A 22,995-nucleotide genomic window follows, 5' to 3' on the forward strand; every position below is an offset into this window, starting at 1 on the left:
AAAAATTCCAGGTGATGTGGTGCAACAAAGGTTAAAAAGTTCACCTCGGGTGCACTTGCCTAACTTTCCACAGTGGAACGGCTCATTCTCCCATTTTTAGAAATGGATCGGTTACTGTAGTAACCGTCAAAAATCCTCTTCCTAATTAATATTACACAATAAATATAATAATACTTGGCCCACCCTCACTCAAACACTAACCAAAACCCTAACCCAAATATTGTGCATTGCTTTAATAATTGTGGTAAATAGTAAAAACCTCACATTATTGTTTTTCAGTAAACCTATACAAATCATAGGTACATTTACAGCAGGCTTGTGACTGAGTTAATCGCGACGAAACTTCAACTTTCGATAAACGGAGAATGAAGTGTAATTACATGGGATCATATTAAAAGTGATAGTGAATTATTTGTCACCTGAAAATGGGCGAAACTTGCCGGGAATTACCATTGCCCTCCGGTTGGGAAGAAGCTGTCGATTTTGATGGCAGAGTATTTTACATTGACCACAATACTCACAGAACTTCATGGATAGATCCAAGGGACCGTTTTACCAAGCCACACACTTTCGCAGATTGCATCAGCAAAGGTAAGATTTTTTTCTAGCATTATAATGATTTGTTTTATTCTGTTTTTGTATCATTAAATTATAGAAAAACGTTGAGGTTTTGTGCTGGATTCCAGAATCTCAGGTGCTTATGAAACCATAATGGCACACCTGCACACCTCAAATATAGGCACTGTATAGTATAACTAAGATCTTAATGTTAAGTGCACCATTAAATGCAGACTGGGCCTTGATTCAACTAATACCAAGTAAATGTCTGTTCCAGTGGCGTATCCAGGGGTTTGGGCTTCAGACCCCCTTTGCTTTTTGTAAGTGAGAATATCGTTTTGTTGTTTGTTTAGTCATGGCTAGACTCTCTCTCTGAAGCAGCAATATTTTTTATGTAATTGGGTCATGTGTCTTAAGCTAATGTGAAACATAAATTAAACGCAAAACGCCACTTTTCATGTCTTGTTTGCACAAGGGTCGACTGTAAATGCAGAATTCTCTTTGGCATTCTTAATTCGTTTAGGTTGGCTGATTAGCAAGTATGTATTCAACAATTGACAATCCTAAGTCAAGCCTTCTTAATTTTTTTAGCTAAAAACATCGGCTTAGGCAATTTTAATGTTTCTTGCTGTTTGCTGATTCTCTCAAAAGGTGGTCTAAATGTAACTGTCAGGTGCATTTTTAAATGGCCATTTCAATAATGATAGGTAAAACACAATTATTCTCCATGAGCGTATAAAAGACCATGTGTTTAGTGTGCCATTGACACAACTTATTTTTCCTCACTTAAACTTGAATTTTAGCTGACTTGACACACAGCTCAGTGTAGATATTGTGGCATAATAAACCCCAGGAAAAACGATGTTTGTTTAGTATTGAAGGTGGTGAAAGACATGCTTGTAATTTAGGATTTTTTCTGTGTGACGAAACTTAGGAAAACTGCGCTGCTGATAGTTAAAGCATGAATGTGCGAAAGTTAAAAAATGCAGTTGTAACACCAACATCTGATATTAGCGCAGAGAGCAAACAGCCTAGAATATTAACTGCACCTAACTCGACGTTTTTGCAGCGTAAAAAAGGGGATGGGACTTAGCGTGTTAAACAAAAACGACAATATCACTTACGAAAGGGGGGATCCGAACCTCCAAAACCGCCCTTCCTGAATATGCCCTTTATATATAGACTTTGCAAGTTTATTGGTCACATTGCGCAACATGTGGATGGCGCTTTTGGACTGATTCAATTTCCTTAAAATCAACAACAACATAAGAAAAATAAAAAAGTAAAAAAAAAAAACTGTTGACTAGGAAAGTCGACTTGTGAGCAAAAATTTGCCAACCTCTGGATTAGTACAGGGGCGTATCCAAAAAGGGGGGGGGTTATGAATTTTCACCTTAGGGAATTCCCCGTTTTTCAGTCTGACGTTAATGACGTCATAAAATAGTGACGGGTATGACGTCATAAAATAGTGATTATAACAACGTCATAAATAAATAAAAAACTAATCAAAACCGTCCATCAACGTCCAGCAAAAGCAAACTTTAGATGCAAAGCAAACATGTGCGTTGTCAACATTCCTGCCAGCTGCAAAACCGCTATGTATGCAATCGTTAACCTTAGGCGGGAAATTAAACGAAGACCATGAAATATGTGTGATTGATTTCAGTAAATCCATGTACGGGGCCACGCTACATTGCAAGCACGTCTCTCGCTACCTGCAATACTAAATGAAGATCGTTCTCCTGGGTGTTATTCGATTAGCGCAACATCTATGCCGGGATGTGTGCGAAGTCAGCTAAAATATAAGCACATCTTGCAGACTTACACCAACATCGGATATTAGCGCAGACAGCGAGGGACATCAGCTGCACCAAACTTAACGTTTTTAGCAAGAAAAAACGAAAACCGCTTAATTTATTGTTTTTGATTGTCAAACACACTTGCTGATCAGCCAACCCGAACGAATGACGATAGAAAAAAAATTCTGCGTTTACGGTCGGCCAGACAAGAAACGGACAACGGAGTTTTGCGCATGACCTAATTACATTAAAAAATTTGTCGCTTAGGATGGTAAGTAAAACCTTGACAAAAACGAACAAAAAACGATAATATCACTAATGAAAAGGGGGGTCCGCCCCCCCTGAATATTCCACTTGGTATTTAACTAAACTATATTTTTCCGCCTTAAGTTAATTCAACTATATATTTACGCAAAACTAAACTATGTGCATTGCTGTTATGCCAAGCATTATGATCACTGATCACAAGAGCGATTATGTTTTGACATATAAAATGAGAAATTTTGAAATTCTTGAGAAACTAGTTTAACTGAAATACAACATAAAGAATTGCAAAAAGTTAACAAAGACTTGACATATTATCATTAGGAAATGATACTTGCAAATCACCACCTAAAAAGATAACAACAAATACTGTTTAATACTTACTTGTTCAAATCAGAGATTACTAGACAACTATGTGTTCAAAGCAAAAACGAATTCAAACTAAACGTAATATGAATTCACACCAGTGGCATATCCAGGGGGGGGGGGGTGGGGGTTCGGACTTTTCGTAAGTGACATTGTTGTTTTTTGTCCGTTTTTGTTTTTTCAGTATAATTCGGTCACGTGTCTTGCTAATGCGAAAATCAAATGCAAAACGCCTTTTTCGTTTCTTGTTTGGTCGACCGTCAACGCAGGATCATTTTTCTCTTTCGTTATTTGTTCGGGTTGGCTAAGCAAGTGTGTGTTCGACAATTAATAACAATCAATCAAGCGGTCTCTGTAATTCATCGGGCCCGCTGCCAAACTATACACGAGTCCATTTTACATACTTTTTGACTATTTTAACTACGTAGGTGCGAAAAATGTTCGTGCTTCGCGCGAATGTTCTTCCTACGTCCGTTTTTTTTACGTTTTCATGCTGTCTTTTGTACTAGATCAGCGCTTCTCTACCGTTGCGCCGTGGAAGGCTGCCTAGTACGTCGCGGACAAACAGAAAACGTATTCAAAAATATTGGACATATATTTTATAACATTTTTTTTCTTTTATTTATGGCAATGTAATAAAAACTTACCTAAAAAAAAATCGCGCTCGCTTAGCTCGCAAGGTGTGCACTCAGTTAAAAAGGTTAAAAATACTCAACTAGATTAACTATTGAAGTGGCGTTTTTGCAGATGTTGCTCTAATCAAATAAAACCGGGGAAAAACGATCTTCGTTTAGTATTGCAGGTGGCGAAAGACGTGCTTGTAATTTAGCGTAGTCCCGTACATGGATCTACCAAAATCAATCGCATATATTTCACCATCTTGTTTTCGTTTTTCTTCTGAAGTTAACGATTGCACAATAAGTGGCTGGCAGGAGTGTCGTGACGAATGTATGCGTTTTGCCTCTAAAAGTTTGCTTTTGCTGGACGTTAATTGGTTGTTTCTGATGATTTTTTTTATTATTTATGACGTCATTACAATCGCCGTTTTATGACGTCATTTCTGTCACTATTTTATGACGTCTTTAAAAAACGGTGAATTCCCTAATGAAAATTGGGGACCCCCCCCCCCTTTTTGGATTTCTGGATACACCCCTGATTCAAACTAAATATATAATGATAAACTAGGGCTCCATACTTATTTATGTTGGCTCACATATGTCATAAATAATGCTGTAATAAAGATATTAGAACTGTTTGATGAAATTTAACTCAATGAATATTTCAAAACAGCCATTAGCAATTACAGTTTTTTCTATTTTTTGTAAACAATTTTGAAATTGTTTTTTACCTAACATGTATATTTTGACAAAGTTTTGACTTTTTTTGCCAAGTCAAGTAATAATAAACCTAATTATTAGAAATATGTGTACACTATTGTTTGTTTTTAATTTATTTAAGCATGTGTGATTTTTTGTAGAACTGCCAATAGGATGGGAGGAATATATGGATGAAGAATTTGGAGTTTATTATATTGACCATGTTAATCGTAAGTCCAATATGATGTCAAATGTGTACCATACTTTTGTGTTAGCCTTATTTCTTCTAATGGGCAAAGGTTTAAAATTAGGTGGTTTCTGTGGCTGTGTTTTTTTGTTTTTTTTGAAAAGCAGTGATCTCCTTGGTTGTCAGCACATCATATTTTTTTGTTTTAATCCACCTAAGGAAAGGTCCTTCTATTTTTTGACAATTTTAGCTAACTGTTTATATTATCTTCCAAATGGTTTTTAAGTGACAGGTATTATGTAATTTAGCATTGGCACATTTTTTCGAAATAAAAGCATGAAATATTGTTACACTAACAATATCCAGTATTTTTGTATATTTTTAGTAGGCCTATTACCTATTACTTAATTGTAAATTCAACCCACTTTTTGCACTCTACTGCAGAGGTTAATCAGCGTGATGACCCACGCGAAGCTTGGCGAATAAGACAGGAGAAAATGCTCGAAAGTTATCTACACCTTGCTATGAATGAAGTACAGGTGAGCAAATGTTTAGATTTGTTTCTAAATTGGTGTACTGTGTCTTGATACCTAAAAATATTAATATTTATTTCTTCCTTTATTTTTGCTTGGTGTATGTTTGACATTTATGAAGTTATGGACAAACAACCAAAACAAATGTTTAAATTTTACTCAACCAAGTTTTGACCCTTTTTGTTTGAGGTCACTGAACAATCAACACCTCATGTGGTAGATAACTTGTTTCAATTTTGTAACAAACAGTTAGCAAATTTGGTAATTATTTATGCGTAAATAAATCAAATTCAGAAATGCCATTTATTAACTACAAATACCCAGTTCTTTGTCAAGTTTGGCTTTTATTAAGCGGCTTTATTAGCCTGTTATATAGCAATAGCATTCGGTTGTTAATTTCTTTATTCCGTAGTGTCTGTTTAGATGTTGAGTTAAATTTTTTAAGACATGCATTACTATTATATTACTAGGTATGATCCTATGCAGTGTACAAACATAGATTGTGTTAAAGTCACCTTTAGAGTAAATAATTAATGCCATATGAGTGACTTGCTTACCTGTTGTCAGCAGTTTTTTTAATTAGGGTGTTTAAGCATTTTTGTCAAATGCATTTAGAATACTTTTATTATGTTAAACATGATTATACCTCTCTGGCTTCAGTGAAGGACCACTAACAAGGGATTGAGTGGTCAACAAAAATGTTAAGTAGCAACTTACTAGTGTTTTAGCACAGAGCATACTTACAAAAGACATTTTTGGCATGATTTTGCTCAATTATGACATTTATTATCAAATTATTTAAATCTATTTAAGCTGTGGGACCAACAGTGGCAAAAAATACCCTTTATGATTTAAGGTTACATAAAAAAGAACTAAATGAAGTAATTTAATGAAAAATCATTACATTAAGGCTCTTAGAAAACTTTAGCAAGAAACTTAAACTTCCTGTTTTCCCATTTATATTTATCTGCCATATATTTTATCCTGGGGGAATAGTTTACAGTCATTAAGCTGTTGTGGTAACTAAACTTGGCTTATTTTGAAAATTATTTCAAGTAAACACCCTTGCCAAATGTTATTAATAGCTTTACTGAAAAGTGTGGTCACATAAGTAATTGTAACACTTTCTTGATTATTCTGTGTGTAGTGACTTGATTTATTAACTATGCTGTTTTTTTAGTTAGTTACATGATTTCTTATGAGTTGGTTGAATTACATGATTTTTTATGAAGTATTAGCTTAGACCAGTGCTCTTCAGCCTAGTATATATACTGTATCCCAGATCAAAGCTGAGATATATCACTAACAAAACGTATGCAACCGGTAAACATACTATTTTTTTTTGCTTTTTGCGAATTTGGCTGTTCTATCACAATTAACATACCTGCAATTTGAAAGTTTTAGGAGATAAAACAATTGTGCTGTCATCTCCTAATTGTTTTTCATGCCTTTGTGTATTTCTATTTGTGGGTTATACAAAGTTATTAATAGGTTGTTAAAGGTAATTCAGTGAAGTAAAAGGTTTAGACTGTTTACTGTCTGATTTGACAGATCTTTTCTTTCCCTGGCTTATCTAAATAGCAGCCTTGTGTTCAAACCAAACAACACTGGACTGGTCGGTCTTTCATCACACCCCTTGTGTCTTTGTGAGACTGTGAGTAAGGTGTATATACATAAGGCGCCAACTTTCAAAATTCCGGGCATTTACAAAAAATCTGTACAAAATGTTAATGTTTTAGCAATCACCAACAAATCGTAACAATGCTTGGTAACTGATTTAGCGCTTCTGGTATTACCATTGAAATGAAACAATGCGCTGTGTCTTAATTTCGTACTAATGAATTGTAAATTGGTGCTCTAAAACAATGAAGGATAAAGCAACTTCCGAGGGGCTAGATCACAGATGTTATTAAACACATATGTTTGTGTGTGTTTTTCAATGAAGGACAACTAATAGTGGCGTACAAAAATGATCAAATATTTTGAAGATCCTTATTGGCCACCTCTGAAGTATGTTAGCCAATTAGTATGACATTAAAAACTTGAACTGTTCTTTCGTAACTTAAGACTGATATACCAGTGCATTGCCCCTTTTTAAAGTAGTGCTCATGCAAAAATTGGTGGTGTGCCAACTTTCTAACTTCTTACAATCTATATATATAAAAAAATTCTAATTAAGTTTGCAACTAATTAAAAAATTGTTTTTTGTCTAACACTATTAACATGTTGGTAGTTACTTAGATTTGTAACCTTAAGTTGTACTGTGCTCATGTGTTGCCACTGCCAGTCAAGCTTAGATGGATGAATAAAACTTTGATTGGGAATTGTGTTTTGGAATTAAGTGCAAAGTTGGCACACATGTTTTTTTTTCTTAACGGCAATTCAGGTCACTGCAAATTAATCAGGTTTTAAACTTTATTACATATGCTGTTATTTTATATGATATTCAAAGTGAAACCCATTGGTTTAAAATTTTGTAATCCCTGTTTTGTTATGCTAATTATGCTTTATAATATAGTAGGTTTAGCACAAAGTTGCTGTTCTGTGCTAATGCAGCTTTTTAAATTTTGCTAGTCATTCATTATTAGATTAATAATTCCTACTTATTTACGTCTGTGACATTGCCAGCCACCATCAAACACTTGTCTAACTTACCTCCCAGCCAGTTTTGCGATTTAAAATCTAATAGCTGTGTCAAACATATTGTTTGTTATGTGTTAGATGTATTACAGAAATGCATTTATTTGATTACAGCAAAATTCAACATATAAATGGTTAATATTCCAGGAGGCCTCCTACATTAACATTATTTGACCCTTATCAAGAAAAAAAAACATTCTTATAATAAAAAATCCCCTATTAGGCCTAGACAAATATTACCTATCTAGGTAATACATGTAAAGCAGTGATTCCGAAACTTGTTTAGCTTGCGATACGCTTAAAAGATCTTTATAGGCTTGAGGTGTTGCTGTTTAATCGACTACAGGGCACAGGTGTTTTAAGTGGTCCATACCGCCAGTTTCTATCATCGCCTTTGTTTATTTTCGGGCGTTATCTAATGTCTATTCACTGCCCCAGTGAGTCAGTCTCTCAAATCGCCTTTGCGATGGAAATTGGCCTTATCCCAAAGCGTCTGACAGTCGCCTTTCTATCCAGGAAACCTAACTTTAAAAGACCCGAAAGTTTTAATTTCCATTGTCGAATTTCAGTATTACGGCAAGGGGGAGATAGATTTGATACGGGACTTGGCGTCATTCCGTCTTTTTGTCGGCCTTTCTAAAACAATGAGAAATTAACTCACACGAAACATTCCTTGGTGACGTTTTGCTTGTGACGTTATTTCGGTGAAATTAGTCTTTTGTAAAGCGTTTAGAATAGATGTATCCGCGACAATTATGTTCGTCATTTTTTCATCTAACCGACGATAAAAAAATTATTCTATCTAGGTGGCCGTCATATAATGACAGACAGACAAAAAACAAATTGTTCGTTTTTTTTTTATCTTAATCGTTAGTAATTTAAAATAATGAAAACAGCGTTTTATAAAAGTATTCCACATCAAAGTTAAAAATTGACGTTTCTCTTGTGGCTCTTAACAATGCCTTGAATAAACTTAAGCGCGCCTTGAAGATTACATGTTTTGTTACTTTCCACAGTTTTGTTTTGTTAACCAATTGACTACTCTAAACCAAGTCGTAACGGCCCTCTCTTCAAGTTTCACCCTAAGGTGTAAATTGTTCTCTGATAGGAAATACTTGCTGACATTATCGCTGTTAATAACGGAAAAAGTATGTTTGGATTTTTCTTGTTGACATTAGGACGTTTCTCAACTTATAAGACTATTTTAGCAGAAAGGTATAAAATGGTAAGAGCAATATATGGAAACTTCCACGGGCGCCTATTGTGACTAAACAACACTCGATTTGTGACGTTGTTTCAGTTTCAGGTTTCTCGCCTTAATTTCACCAAACGAGTCTTGCTTGGTTCTTTGACGAAACAATGGAAATCGCGATGTCTTTGTTTTCGGACCGCTCCACTTGTTCGCGTGGGGAAATGCGATACAGCGACACTCTCGCTAAAACCCCTCGTTGTATTTGGAAAAAAAACGTGGACGCCTTTTCCAACTGTAACGAACCGCCGGCGCTTTCGCTTTATAAGGAAAACAATCAAAATAGTTTGCGATTCTTGTTTTGTGTCTCTCGGGATGCGCAGTTGGTTTCAGTTACAAGGCACTTCGGTAACTGGCCCATTTAATGTATCGGACCTTCGGTGCGCTTACGAAACAGCGTATTCATAGAATTTCAAAGACCAAAGCACACTCAGTGTTGCAATACAAAATAAAATTATTATGGATCGCGGCCCAATTACGACCAAGTCTGCCACAGACTCCATGTTTAACAAGCTCTTTTGTTTTAGGAAAGGAATGCGTCATACTTCTGATGTTTTGTGTATCGGCGGTTAATTGAGCCAGTGTTTATAGTTGAACAATCATTTGATCACAAATAAAATAAATTTAATTTTCTTGTACTTGATTTAATGAATCAAGTATTTTAGATACTGGCGGATGTAACATTCCCTAAACGCTTACCCCATACACAATTGACTACCGGTAAAAAATGAAAACATGGGCGACAAATTTGTTATGTATAATATTTATTACTTAGTGAGGCAACTGAAATTTAATAACCCTTTGTTTTAAAACTCCTGTGGATCCTATTGTAATAAAATTTTATGTGTCTATACTTCAATAATTATTCGTTTTAAGATTCCCGTATCACGTCAGTCCACTCGCACCGTGTCAGGTTGACCTATTTTGTCACTGTTGTCGTTGAACTGATGAAACCTCAGGAATTTTCATACTCGTATCGCTGTTGTCCCAAGTCGTTGTTTGCACGGCAAATACTTCGCTGTACAATGTACATACCACCACCTCGCAACGGCTGCGTAATCATTTAAGCGCTGCGTGTCGTTTGCTGTGGATCGTGCAGCTGGATAAACGAACTTCCAGTTGGCTTCAAATTTTCCACCCCATGGTATTTTGCCCCTGCAAAAAAAATGTCTATTCCTACGCCAAGATGGCTCAAATGAAACAAAATTACCCCTTAAATTGTTCTTTACTTGCCACGTGTAGCCTTGTCAAACAGGTAATTTAGTCCAATGTAATCTAGCCCCGAAAACAGTCCACATGCCCGCTCATTGCAGGGTTGAAGTTGGAAAAGCGGTTGTTAAATAAGGCTCATTAAAAGCGCCCGCTTTCATGACCCAGCAGCATGCCGCGCGGAGCGAATTCCGATCCGCCGTGGGGGGGGCTTTCTTTGCCCGCTTGGCCTGTAGAAGTGTAGTGCCTGCCTGGGGACTGCGGAAAGAGATTGGCACGCTGTAAAAACATCTTCAAGGGCGCACGAGTGGGCATCAAGGAGGCTTGTGTGAATACAGCTCCGGCACTGCCGCTCCCAACCGCAGTGTATTAAAGTGTACTATGATGGCGGTGAAGGATATATAAAATTTGGAGCAGTTTAATTTTGAACCGCGTTAGTCTCCGCTTGTCTTTCTGAATCACAAAAAAGACATAATGCGTTTTTAAATGCGTTTTGTAAGATAATTGCAATAGCACAAATAAAGTGTAATAATTTTGTACTTTTAACATACACTTGCTAAAACACACATCAAAATATGTAATTTTAAATTGCCGATGTTTCTGGCGAGTTTTATTTGTCGCAAAAAAAAATCGTCACACTATTGGCTTGATTGTTGTCAACAAGCGATGTCAAACCGATGGCTCTTATTGGTCCCATACCCTCTCCCTACACAGTGTTTGACGTTGTTTGGACCATTTATTTCGACAGGTTTAGATATTATTCCGTCGTGGTTATTACAGCGTATTTGGCTTTATTATGTCTTGGTCTTAATACCACTTATTATTCTGCTATAGTTATTGTTGCTTTGTAGGTATTATTGTGTGTTCCCAAATAACCGCTTATTTTTTCAAACTTTGTTCACTTTTACGTTTGTTTTTTTGCAGGTTAAAGAAGACGCCGTGCACGTGAAGACCGATCTAATCGAACATGCCAAAAAGCAGGTATTTTATTTGTTTTGTGTATTTTCTATAATGAAATTTAGGTTGAACTTATGATTCGCTTTACTGGTACTTTCCAGGTTGTATATTGTACATTTATTACTTTTACTATCAAATGTTATATCCAAATTTTCATTTACAGATTCGCGAACTGAAACACCACGTTATTCGCAAGCCTAGCGCCAAATCAACGCAGAGCTGTAAGTTAAAGTGCTTTACTTTGTAGTAGGGATGTTCAAAGTAGAATTCCAAGGAATTCTAGAATAATAGGTTTCGAATCTAGAAAAAACAATCCAAAATATGGAATCCCTGTATATTTTAATTATTATTTGCCTTCTATTTTTTGGTGGATTAATCATAATTTACCCATTAGTGACAAAACAGCAATTAATCGCAAAACTAATTGCTACTCTATCTATATTGTAATCCCAAAATTAAAATCTGCTGACATTTAAAGTTGTTCAAATCGTGATGCGTATATAGCTACACAACAAGCTAAAAAACATGAGAGAAACACCTGATTATTGCACAAACTTAATTAGTTTTTATCTATATAGTTAATACAATGCAACGCAATGTATTCTTCCCAATTCAGTCCGTTTTTAAAACATTGTTGTGTTTTAGTTGCTTGTTTTTCAATACAGACGTGATCTGTTCATTGGCAGTCTAATTTTATGCTTCAAAGAACACAGTTATTTTGCCAGTAATGCGTTACTATTAGTTGACAATTATGATGTTCGTAACCTCGCTGAATATTGACCTAAGGTTGACATTTAGTAACCCCATACCGTAGTTTTTTTACAATGCAATTTTTCTTTTACAACTTAACGTCATAAGAAAATTACGATATCTTTGCACCTGGTATTACACGTTAATCGTTCGCACAATAACACTTGTTTCACACTAAATTATTTGGCGAAGATAATCGTAAAGTAATTGGTCGCCCAACAAAACGCTAACGCCTCACTACTTGGCTAGATTTAACGCAACCGTTCTAATTGTTTCGTCTCCTCTTAAAGGCCTTGATTGAAACTTGCCCCTTGCGTATGTACAATTAGACGCAACCATCCACGGTAAAACGTAAAAGTTATACCGGTTTCAATTACCCAATATAAACCGCAGCCTTAGATTCGAATCCAAATTAAAAGTATCTGATATTCTGCTTTAACATTTTTACCTGGCGGTTCGCAGTTTTTTTAATTTAGACTAAATAGGATGTCGCTGTAAAATTGTATTACGTACTTTCTTCATTCACTGAAGGTATTTTTATTTTTAACAAATATTTAAAGGGAACTGGATATTCATAGTCACCTTTTAAAACTCCCAAGACTTTCAGTTTGTAACTTAGCATTTTTTTAATCATATTCAGTTTGGAAACATGCTTATTAACCGCAGTAAAACTGTGGCCGTAACAAAAGTTACTCCATTGCTTTCTCCAATGTCGCCTTAGAACTTTCACTTCGTTACAATAGCAGTGGGTCATGTTTTGACGTTTTAAATAATTCTGATAGTACCACTGGGTCTTGTAGGGAGGCCGAACCAAATCAGACGCCCACAAAGCAATGTTAGACAAAGTTTCCTGCGGTAAATACTAAAATTTATGACACATATACCTCTGTCGTTTACTGGACTCACCAAACTATTAACTAAGCGACGCAGGTAATTTACATGAGAAAGTGATCGCGCTGTTAAAACTCAGCGACTGCGCTCCACGCAATTCTCATAAACAATCAATCGATAGAACTTTTGCACCGATTTACCCACTGTTTCGGGCGCAGTGAACAGCGCTGGTACGTCGTGCTCCAACTGGTCAATCTGCACCAAGTTCGACCCCGAGCAAGTGCGCTGCGATTTGCACGATATGAAGCGAAGGGTGGCCAAGCTTCGTTTGGAACTCTCACAGGCCGAAGCCGGTCTCACCGACGCAAGGACCAAGCAACAGCGCTGGCAAAACCACTGGTACGTTTCGTTTTACCGAACGTAAAACACGCAATTTGCAGCGATTCTTTTATCGATCCCTTTTGCTTCCCGCGATCTTTATTGGTCCTGCGTGCAACATACAGCATAAAGGAGCTGAAAATATTTCTACTTATGAAAGTTAGTAGAATTAAATAAACCTTAACGCGATGTGACTGGATACTTTTAGGCGCCACGCCGTCAAAAAACGGATTTTTTATTGGCTTCACCCGTAATTCGACAGTCACAAGTTCGATAATAACGGCCGACATTTTTAAGCAAGGACCCGTCGAGTTTTTAACGCGAAAGCGAGATCATAACAGTATGGCGAGAAAAATAATGGCATTCCTTAATTATTGGGGTGATTTATTTAGTTGGTGTTTGACCTGATCGATTTTTGAAGTCGATTTTCACAACAAGTCAATGACCCCTGACTATTTTGTTGTTGAATCGTTATCAGGGAGACCTTCCAGGCAGACGAAGTGGACGACGCGTACGCATCGAGCGAGCAACTCAACCGCAACAACAACAGCACACAGCAGCAGCAGCAACAGCCAAAACTCGGCGAGGAAGAAGAAAAGGAAAAGCTCGTGACGCAGCTGCAGAACATTCGAGACAAGTAATTAAAATCTTTGAATTTTATTTTATTTTTAACCTGTTTCTGTTTTTGTGTTTAAACTATAAATAAACGTCCGACAGTTGAGATTAAGGCCTTCTCATACACACTGTTTTTTAAACACCCCTACACACACATTGTTAAAAAAAATTACGGACACTAGTTGGTCGTATGTCACATGGTTCTTTGATTTATGCTGTCTATTGGTTTTTTGCATTTTATGCCCATCGTTTTTGCTTTAAACTTAAACCACAAAGTACAAAATAAAAATTCAACTTGTGAATCTGTCGTTTTTTTTATCAACATCCTTCTTGCTAGGATCACGGGACTGACGAAGGAGCTTCACGCCCTGGACGAAATGGGTTCCTCGGACGGGAGTCCGACCACCCTCTTCCTCATTTCGGAGAAGGAGGAGCTTCTCAACCAGCTGTACACGCTCACTGCTGGAAGCGGGAAGACGGAGGAAGAGCGAAAGAGCGCCGCCGATAAGTGCAAGCAGCTGGAGAAGGAGCTGAGGTTGGTTTGTGCTTTTTTCTCATGGTGGTCTTAGTGGCCCTTAATTTTGAATGAAAAGAAACGGCAGTTTTCTGCCAAAATGTTAATACGATGCTCTGTGTTTGTAGGTATGCGCGTGAGTACGTTGGTGTGAAATCATAGGCGCCGAACTTCCAAAACTCCAGGCCGTTATTCTATAGTGTGAAAGTTGTTTTTTCCTTAAAATGGACAAAATGTATAACAATAAAATGAAAAAAGTGCATTTCGATTGAATTCAAATCATAGTTTGGTGGATTCCATGTCCTCGTCACTATATGGTTATTTAGGAATGTTAATCACTTTTGGTTAACTAAAACTGTGCTACCGGAATTGATTTCGAACATTTATTAATATTTTGCCTAACCATTTTTATAAATAATTAGTATCGTGCTTATAGCTGTTTCGGATATTCAAAAGGATGGATCCATTCAAAAGAAGCATGATGGCTTAATGTGTTAAACATTTAGCAGTTGCGTTCATTTTTCATTTGGCGCGAATGTTTGTAGACCTCGCCAATCAAAATTATTCGGTTAGATTAATGTAGGAAGTTTTAAGGAAATCTGCATTGCGCGTTAGAATTCATTCAGCGTTTATTGTGCAATTCCTCGTTTGTTCTTTATAACGTTGATAATTTTAATTATTACTTGAATTTTGAATATCATTAATCTTTTAGCAAGGTTTACCAAAATTTCGTAAAGTGTAATTGTTGTCATTGGTTTACTTTGTTTTTATTATTTTGCAGCTTTGAAAGGATAAATGTTTAAAACGAATCTTCATGATACATTTACGCATTCGTTTTTGGTGTTGTGTCTCGCGTTCTTACGTTAATATAAGTTTTAGTTGCTTCATCAGAAAATGAGAAGTAACGTTTGTCAATCAACAAAGTTATCAGACATGGTTTGAAAGTTGCTAATAATATACCTCACCATTCTACTTGGTTTCCTTCAGTATTGAGGTTCTTAGCGTTTAACAAATTCAGTGTTCGATTTGTTGGCTTTATTTGCTCGTGTCGTGTTTATCACTACGTGCGGCCGCTGTCATATTGACATGCCGCATTCCTTCTTCTGATAGGGCTAATGCGCTGCTGGGCTGGTTGTGTATGTGCTTGTTTTCAGTATGGACACGTATATATGTGCCTTTTATGTCTGCTATCTGTCCCATCTACCAGGCGCAGTCCAGTTGCAAAGCCTAGAAGTCGACCATTCATGTTTGTGCTGTCCATGTGATTAGGTCAAGCAAATTCCGCAGCAGTGCGGACTTGAAACAAACGCAATACTTTAGCACAATGGTTTTCACTTGCTACAAAACAAAGAAACTTAAAAATCGCCGTTTATATGCGACAAAGCAATAACGAAATATCATAATATGATTAGTTACTCAATGTATAGTGTTCATTTAGGTTTGACATGCAATAAACAAAGCCTAGATTCTGCACCAACAGCTGCACTCGCTGGGGTTTGGCCTTAATGGATGCTTTTTCGCACGTTGCTTTTCAAATTTACCGCAACCATCCTCGAAATCGGCCGTTTTTGTGTCGCAGAAACGCGAAGAACTTTAACAACCGCAAACTTGGCGAGCGACTGAAGCGCATTGAGCGTCACGAGAGCGTCAACAAACAGCTGAAGGACTCGATGGAGTTGGCCACCAGGATCGCCAGCAGACTAAGAAGGTGCGTACCTCACTTGCCGGCCATTTGGAATGCTTCTTGTAGTTTTGGGTTGTTTTGTAAGTTCTCCGTAAGAGAGAACGCACGGGGTTTTCAGGCGACTGACCTACTTTGAATATAAATCTTTATCTTGGACTTTCGACAATATAAAAACGGTTTTAGAATTAAAGTTTGCTAGCAATTGTCTACCTGCCACATATATTACATTATAAATAGATCAGCGCGATAAGTTCTTCGAAGTCTGTTAAACCAATTAATGTTTACGCAGTTACCATTTAGTCATTTACCCGTAAAAAGATATTCGGGTTAAAATTATTTTGCAAAACACTCCAGCAATACCCATTTAAGGATGAACTTTAAACGACTTATTTGTTGTAAATTGACACAACTTTTTGGACTTATTACCTAGTTCAGGGGTCGCCCAGACCGGATTTATATGCGGATTATATTGTACCCGCAACACCAATTTAAATTGAAAACAGATAATTATCTGTGTTTCACGGAACATTCCCTAAATCGGTGATGCCTAATTTGTTTATTCTCTAACAATTGGGTGGGATTTCGTACAGTGTTTGCGTACCATCTGTATCTATAACAAAATTAAAAAATAATGCAAATCAAGGCTAAAAAAGTTTACCAACTTAAACCATGATTGAGGTCACAGCATCTTGTGTATGGCCATCAAAAACACATTTAAAGAGTTGAGGCTGTGCAGGATGATCTTTGACCATACTGATCGAGTGAAATTAAGGTATTCGAAAATAACCTATGCTTTCACGCGGCAGCATTTCGGCCAGCAGTATGTCGCTCTCATCGCTGTCGAGCCAAGGCTCAGCCAAAGTCGTTCCCGGCAGCACAACAGTGTCTCTCGCCAACAACGGTCGTTCCAGCAGCTACGAGGTGATCTCGTCCTCGGCCGCCGGGGGGAGCCAGAACGGTGCTTGCAGAAAGGGCGCCACCCAGCCGCAGAAGCGCGCTCAGTCGTTCACGCGCAGAAACAACTCGATGACTCGACTTCAGGCGCAGGTTGTGCGCCGAAGCATCAGGAAGCAGACAGAACAAGGTTGGCGCGATTTCGCCTTTGTCCGCGAATGAATTCAAGCTCGTCGGCGTTTCGGGTTGCTTCATTGCCACACACCATAGCATAGGACGAACGCCGAAAGTACATAATTTACTCTAATAAATTGCACCGTTAATTATCTGTAAACTTGTCAAGTTGCTTCCCGGGGCCTAGCCTGTTGTAGCTGTTTAAAATTTGGGGAGGCCTATGCATATTAAACGGTATAGAATTGGTTATCAACTTTTGTTTGAATAAATATTTTATATGCTTATTAAAATATGCCAATTGCAAACCCACGTAAAATCACAAAATATTATGCGTCGCATTTTTTCTCGTTAGGCCTACCCATATGCTAGTTTCCGTTCTTGGTCGTTTACTCAATTTTTTATAACATTTATACTCAACATCCTTTTTGCGCTTTTATGGTATTGCTTTTAAAGTTACAGTAAAATCACATAGGTTTATAGCTGTGAAGCACAAATTCGGAGAGAGGGTACAGGTTTATATAATTTTAGTACACATTCTTGATGATTTCTATCTATTCCTTAACGCTTAATTCCTACCTGCTTCAATCAGCAACGCAAATTTACAATGGAAAAATCTACAACTGTTTTTATTTTCAAGGAGGCTCGGCCGCTTCACCGCCAGACGTTGGCAAGAGTCCCGCGTCCCCAGCCTCATCAGGAGCCTCTGACTCCGCCTTCTCTTCCCCCGCCCTTTCCTCTGGCGGAGAGGGATTAAGCCAGGCGCCCTCCTACGACGAGGTCTTTCCGAAAAACGGCAGACGCTCGTCTTTCACCCGCCTCACTCCGAGAATCCCGACAGCGACCACCCCGACGAGTACAGTGACCGTGCCAGGACTCAGTCTGAGTAGCAGCAACTCTCTCACCTCGAGTAAGAGCTCGCTGATGAGCAGAGGCTCGTCTGTCAACTCCCTGGGGGTGATTGATGAATCCACCCCCACCCCCGATCAGATGGCTGTTGCGCGCAGGTTGGCCCCCAAGTTTCCTGTCGGAGAACTACCGCGCACATCTACCCTAACCCCCACCACTCCTGTTGAAACCCCTGCTCTTAACCCGCAGCTAGTTGGCAACGGGACGCAATCTGTGATCACCCCAACCCCACGCCCCAGAAAGCAAAGGGACAACAAAACTCGCGCGGACACAGAGGTTATAATGATGTAGTTGTTACCGTTGGAAACAGAAATCGGCCATTGTTGGCAACGACGGATTTTCTGTATGTTTTTAGCCGAGGGTTAAGATGTGTGATGGTGCCTAGAGAGATATACGGCGGACAGCGGTCTTGAGAGGGTGAAATGTTTTGGTTACAGCGTGCCCCACTTCATTCCAAATTTGATTATACAAGCAGTGGCAGTAATTTTGCTTTTAATTAGTTGGACCCTTAACGTGCTACCAACGTCAAAAAATATCTTTTTACAAAATTTAGCTTTGGAATGGTTTTAATATTATTTTACGTTTTATTGTCATGCTAAAATCGCGATACTGTTCCTTTAAAACGCCACTTTAAGAATATCCGGTTGCATTAAGCCTATTGTTTTATTTAACATGTTAGTAGCTCGTATTTATTAAACAAGGCAAGTTTTATATGCCGCCGTAGTCGTTAAAGAAGGGTTAGGGACCACTGTAACGAGTTTAAGGAATTACTTTTACCTTGTGACATATTAGCCATTTGTTTGCTATATATTTTAAGAGAGGTACAAACGACGTCACACAAACATGTGATCCGGCGCGGGGCTTCCCAGACGTTTTAGTCTGCGACTTCTTTTATTTGTTTATTGTTATTTGCGTCCCTTAAACCTTTTACAGTCAGAATTATTCAGACTATTTATAGTTGTATGCTTTTTGTCGCATTTGTAAAAATGAATGTGTCTCTGGGAAATTATAACGTACAGATCGACAATTGATATAGATGTATGTAATACTGTTGCAAAATTAATTTGGACCCGCTTGCGACGCCTAAAACTCGTTTTGCGGTATGCTGTTTGAAAATTTCCACTTCTTACCTGATCATATATAGTTTATTTTTCAGCCTGTTTACCTTGCCTAGTTAATAATTACAGTGTAAACATGGACGATATATATCGTATCGGCTCGTACCGTTGCGGAATTTTTTGCGAACTACCTCATTGTTTGGAAGAAATAACATATATTTGCTACACAAAACATTTGCTAAAAAATTAATATAATTCGAATAACAAAAAAAAACTTTTAACTTGTTAATCTGAAAAATATAAAACTTTCTCGTTTATAGGTATCTTAAAAATACAAATGTGCGTGGTTTTCAATATTAATACACCCTTGTAAATAAGCTATTAACTAAAGTGGGGGATGATAAAAGGGTCAAATCAAATCACCCTTAGATTGCTTTCTTTGTGTGTTTATTCTCGAAAGTATTTATCAAATGTTTAAACTTCATTCTTGAATTTATTACAAAATCATCATTCAGCCTAAATTTTCTTCTTCCTGCAGGTTGCTTTTGCAGACCGTTTTCTTGCGGAAAAGTGGTGTTTTTGTGCAATTTTGCCTTGTCTGTTTTCGCAGCGGCGCTATCGTACTGTTGTTCCGCGAAATAACTGAAATATTGACAAACTCCTATTGTGATATTGATTTAAAACAAATTTTTAGACGAAAATATTTTAGCTATTTATGGCAAATACCAGACGAATTCCATGTATTAGCTCAAAAAAAATAAACGTTAGTCCTTGGGTCATAACCGAAAAAGTTATTAAACGTAGCAAAATTTTCCTTAGTTTACAAAGTAAATTGTAGATGCGCCCTGGTGCAGTTATAAATAACATCTTAATTGTATTGAAATCTTATTTTATGGCATACTTGGCCTTTTACCTAATTTCTATCAACTTAGCCGTGGATCCGCACGCATTAGTGCTTAATTTCAATAATTTAATTAGTCAAACGGGGTGCAAAAAATTTAGACTGACTGTGTCAAATAAATGAATTAACTTTATCGACCTAGAATAAAACAATGGCTTTATATTAGGCCTACCACATGTCCTCTTTTAGGAGGGTTTGTCCTCTTTTCTCAAGAAAAGTGAATGTTCCTCCGAGAACGCTCAAAAATGCCCAAATGTCCTCTTTTTTCGCATTTAGAGTTAGTTGCTTATACTTTCAAAAAAAAGACTTTTAGGTTAGACGTTGTATTTACTCCAAAAAATTTACTGTAGCCATGAAACATACTGAATTGCTGGTTTAAAAATATTTTTTTAAGGCGTGTGAATATTCACTTTAAAACGTAGGCTTTTGCATCGTCTCTAATAACTCTCTTCGTATAGCCGCCAACATCAAACCATCGCGCTCGCAACAAATACATCAATATTTGCGTTCGAGTCGGCCAGCAGAATCCCAAAACAATTGTAGATCCCGTAAATCAGCATAAAACATAATTAAACTCAAACGTAACAACTCTACTTTCGCTTTACTTGCCGGTAAAAAATGTCCTCGTTTTGGATGTTGAAAATATGGAAGCCCTACTGTATATTGACCAATTAAAATATGAATTTGATACTTATTCTGGTCCGAATATTCTTTAGACTTTCCTGTCTTGGTCAAAAAGTTCTACTAATTTAAAAGAAAAATAGGCTATATTTCGCCACAAGGCATCATCAGTCTCTTATTTTGAAGACTGACTTTGACCAAGACAGGAAAGTCTAAAGAATATTTGCTCTCATTTGAAGTCATTTTTGCCATTTACGTGTAAGGCCGAGTAGATAGGCCTATCTTCTTATTTTACACATTCAGTTTGCCATTACTCCCGGTCCTCAGAATTTTACTAATAACCACGTAATTCTTTTGGGGGACATTACTTGCACTAGTTGTTACAACCAAATTAAGAAAGGCTGCTGTCTTTTCTGTTGTCTTTTAAAATGGAAAATTAACCCTCAACGGCAAACCGCAACTCCGAAAGGAGCCGGAAACCAATAAGGAAGACGAGGCTCAGTTTTACTGGGTATAGTGGGCCTCATCATTCGTTTAATGCCTCTTCGGCCAAGTGCCGGTGCTGTATTTTTTTGTTTGTGGAAGTTTAACTTTGATGTAAAATGTATGTTATTACAAAAATCGCAAATAATGAAAAAACGAAGAAATGAAGATGATACAAATATAAAGAGAAGAACAAAGGAATTAACTGAAAATATTAGAATGTTAGAAATTATGCTGGCAATACTTGAGGTGTGTAATTATTAATTTATTGCAGGTGGTACTGTTTTTAATAATAATTGAGTTTTGGCAGTAAAAATATACACTTTCCAAAACTAAGTATCCCTAAGAACCTTAAAATATTAAGACTATTTCGCTAGGTGGCGCTGCACATAGCAACGCTAACAACAAACGCAACACGCAAAAGCACTGAAGCGTGAGTTTGTATTAGCAGCATTTAACTTTTTGACAATAATTTTCAGTAAATAAGTGCTTTGAAGTATGTCTAATTCTGCTGCCACTGAAACTAGAGACAGGTATGTCGTTCTTTGCCAGCAAAGGGATGTTGAACCAAATGAATATGTAATAAAGGCCTTAACGAAAGCTGCTACAGAGTTTCTAATTAGCACAACTGAAGAACTAAAATTGGATCTAGCTGGCAACAACAAGTTAATGACACAATCCAAACTTAGTGATAGTGATATTGAACTGGTAACGACCATTTTAAGTCGCAGCACAGCACTCACATCGCTTGATCTGCGGTTTAACAATTTCACAGATGTCGGGGCAAAGTCAATAAGCAAGCTCATCAAAGACAGTCCTTCGCTACAGGAGCTTAACATTATGTGCAACGAAATAACCGAACATGGTGCTGAACACATAGCAGAAGCGTTGCACACGTCAAAAACACTCCGTTCGTTAAAAATGAACGGCAATAAAATTGGCAACCGGGGTGGCATGTATTTTGCTCAAGCTCTTCAGATCAACAACAAACTCCGGGAGCTAGACCTCGGCGACTGTGACCTTGGAACTGAATGTGTGATCGCGCTTTCAACTGTCCTTAACCAGAACAAAAACCTTAGAGCCCTCAACGTTAACCGGCCTCTGTTGTTTTCCTTGCAAGAAGAGGCTGTGGTGCACATCGGAAAAACGCTGAAAGTAAACGGCACACTGCGGGAACTGCATCTGGCCAAATACGACATGCGCGATTTTGGCGTAGAGCGCCTATGCGAAGGACTTAAAGACAACTACTCGCTAGCCTACTTAAACCTAAGCTGCAATCGCATTTCGCGCGACGGCGCCGGTTACCTTGCCATGCTTCTTCGGCGAAATACGCCCCTGGAAATCCTCGACCTGGGATTTAACAGAATAGAAGATAATGGCGCGAAGCGTATCAGCGCGGCTTTGGCTGCGTCTAACAGCAACCTCAAGGCGCTGGTGCTGGTAAGCAATTGCATGGGTGGTGAAGGAATAACATCAGTAGCATCGGCCATGGGCACCAACAGCTCTCTGACCAACCTTTACGTCTGGGGCAACGAGCTGGACGAGAAGGCTTGCAACGCGATGGGAGAGCTGATCCAGCAAAACAGACTGGGGCAGGCCAATACGGACGTAAAGCCCTATAATGTAGATGGGCGCGTGTACCTGGCAGAAATGTCGCATGGCATTCGCAGGTTCTACTATTGGACGCCCAGTTACGGACCTGATGTTTATGGGTTGGGCGACGACTATTGATATTGTTCTCATTTCACCTATTTTTTGTTTGGTTTTAAACACGAACAGGCGTTTTCGCGTTGCCAGCAAGATTGAATGCTGACCGTATTCGTAAATAAAACTAGCACTTGTTCTTATTTATCACCGGTTATACTTTCAGATGACAATTAGCAACATTGGATTTGATTGTTGCTTCAGGATCTTGTAAACATAATTGTTTTTTTAGTATATTCATGTTCATTTTAAACCTAAGAAATTTACGATATTATCTAATATTGAACAACGAATATTAATCTCAATGACATATACGAAATGTTGTGCCTTAGTTTATAAGAGTACGAGTAATACATTTAGCTTGTGTTTGCGACAAATGAACGACATTCGATATTATATTAACA

The 22,995-nt window shown here is 37.7% G+C and overlaps 2 protein-coding genes across 2 annotated transcripts; both read left to right on the plus strand.

Moving 5' to 3' along the window:
* Positions 1-289: 289 nt before the first annotated feature.
* On the plus strand, positions 290-19,494 carry LOC146136353 (protein WWC2-like). The gene is made up of 11 exons (XM_083395313.1): positions 290-591; positions 4,465-4,533; positions 4,935-5,029; positions 11,046-11,102; positions 11,242-11,299; positions 12,878-13,058; positions 13,516-13,674; positions 13,990-14,187; positions 15,746-15,874; positions 16,657-16,934; positions 17,556-19,494. Exons 1-11 carry the CDS (start codon positions 426-428, stop codon positions 18,113-18,115), a joined length of 1,950 nt encoding a protein of 649 aa, XP_083251439.1. The 5' UTR covers positions 290-425; the 3' UTR covers positions 18,116-19,494.
* A 1,846-nt stretch (positions 19,495-21,340) lies between these two features.
* On the plus strand, positions 21,341-22,975 carry LOC146136354 (leucine-rich repeat-containing protein 34-like). Its single transcript, XM_083395296.1, has one exon. The coding sequence runs from the start codon at positions 21,386-21,388 to the stop codon at positions 22,616-22,618; it is 1,233 nt and encodes a 410-aa protein (XP_083251422.1). The 5' UTR covers positions 21,341-21,385; the 3' UTR covers positions 22,619-22,975.
* The last annotated feature ends 20 nt before the right edge of the window (positions 22,976-22,995 follow it).

The sequence above is a fragment of the Ascidiella aspersa genome, chromosome 8, assembly GCF_963924565.1.
Source record: "Ascidiella aspersa chromosome 8, kaAscAspe10.2, whole genome shotgun sequence".
Classification (NCBI taxonomy): domain Eukaryota; kingdom Metazoa; phylum Chordata; class Ascidiacea; order Phlebobranchia; family Ascidiidae; genus Ascidiella; species Ascidiella aspersa.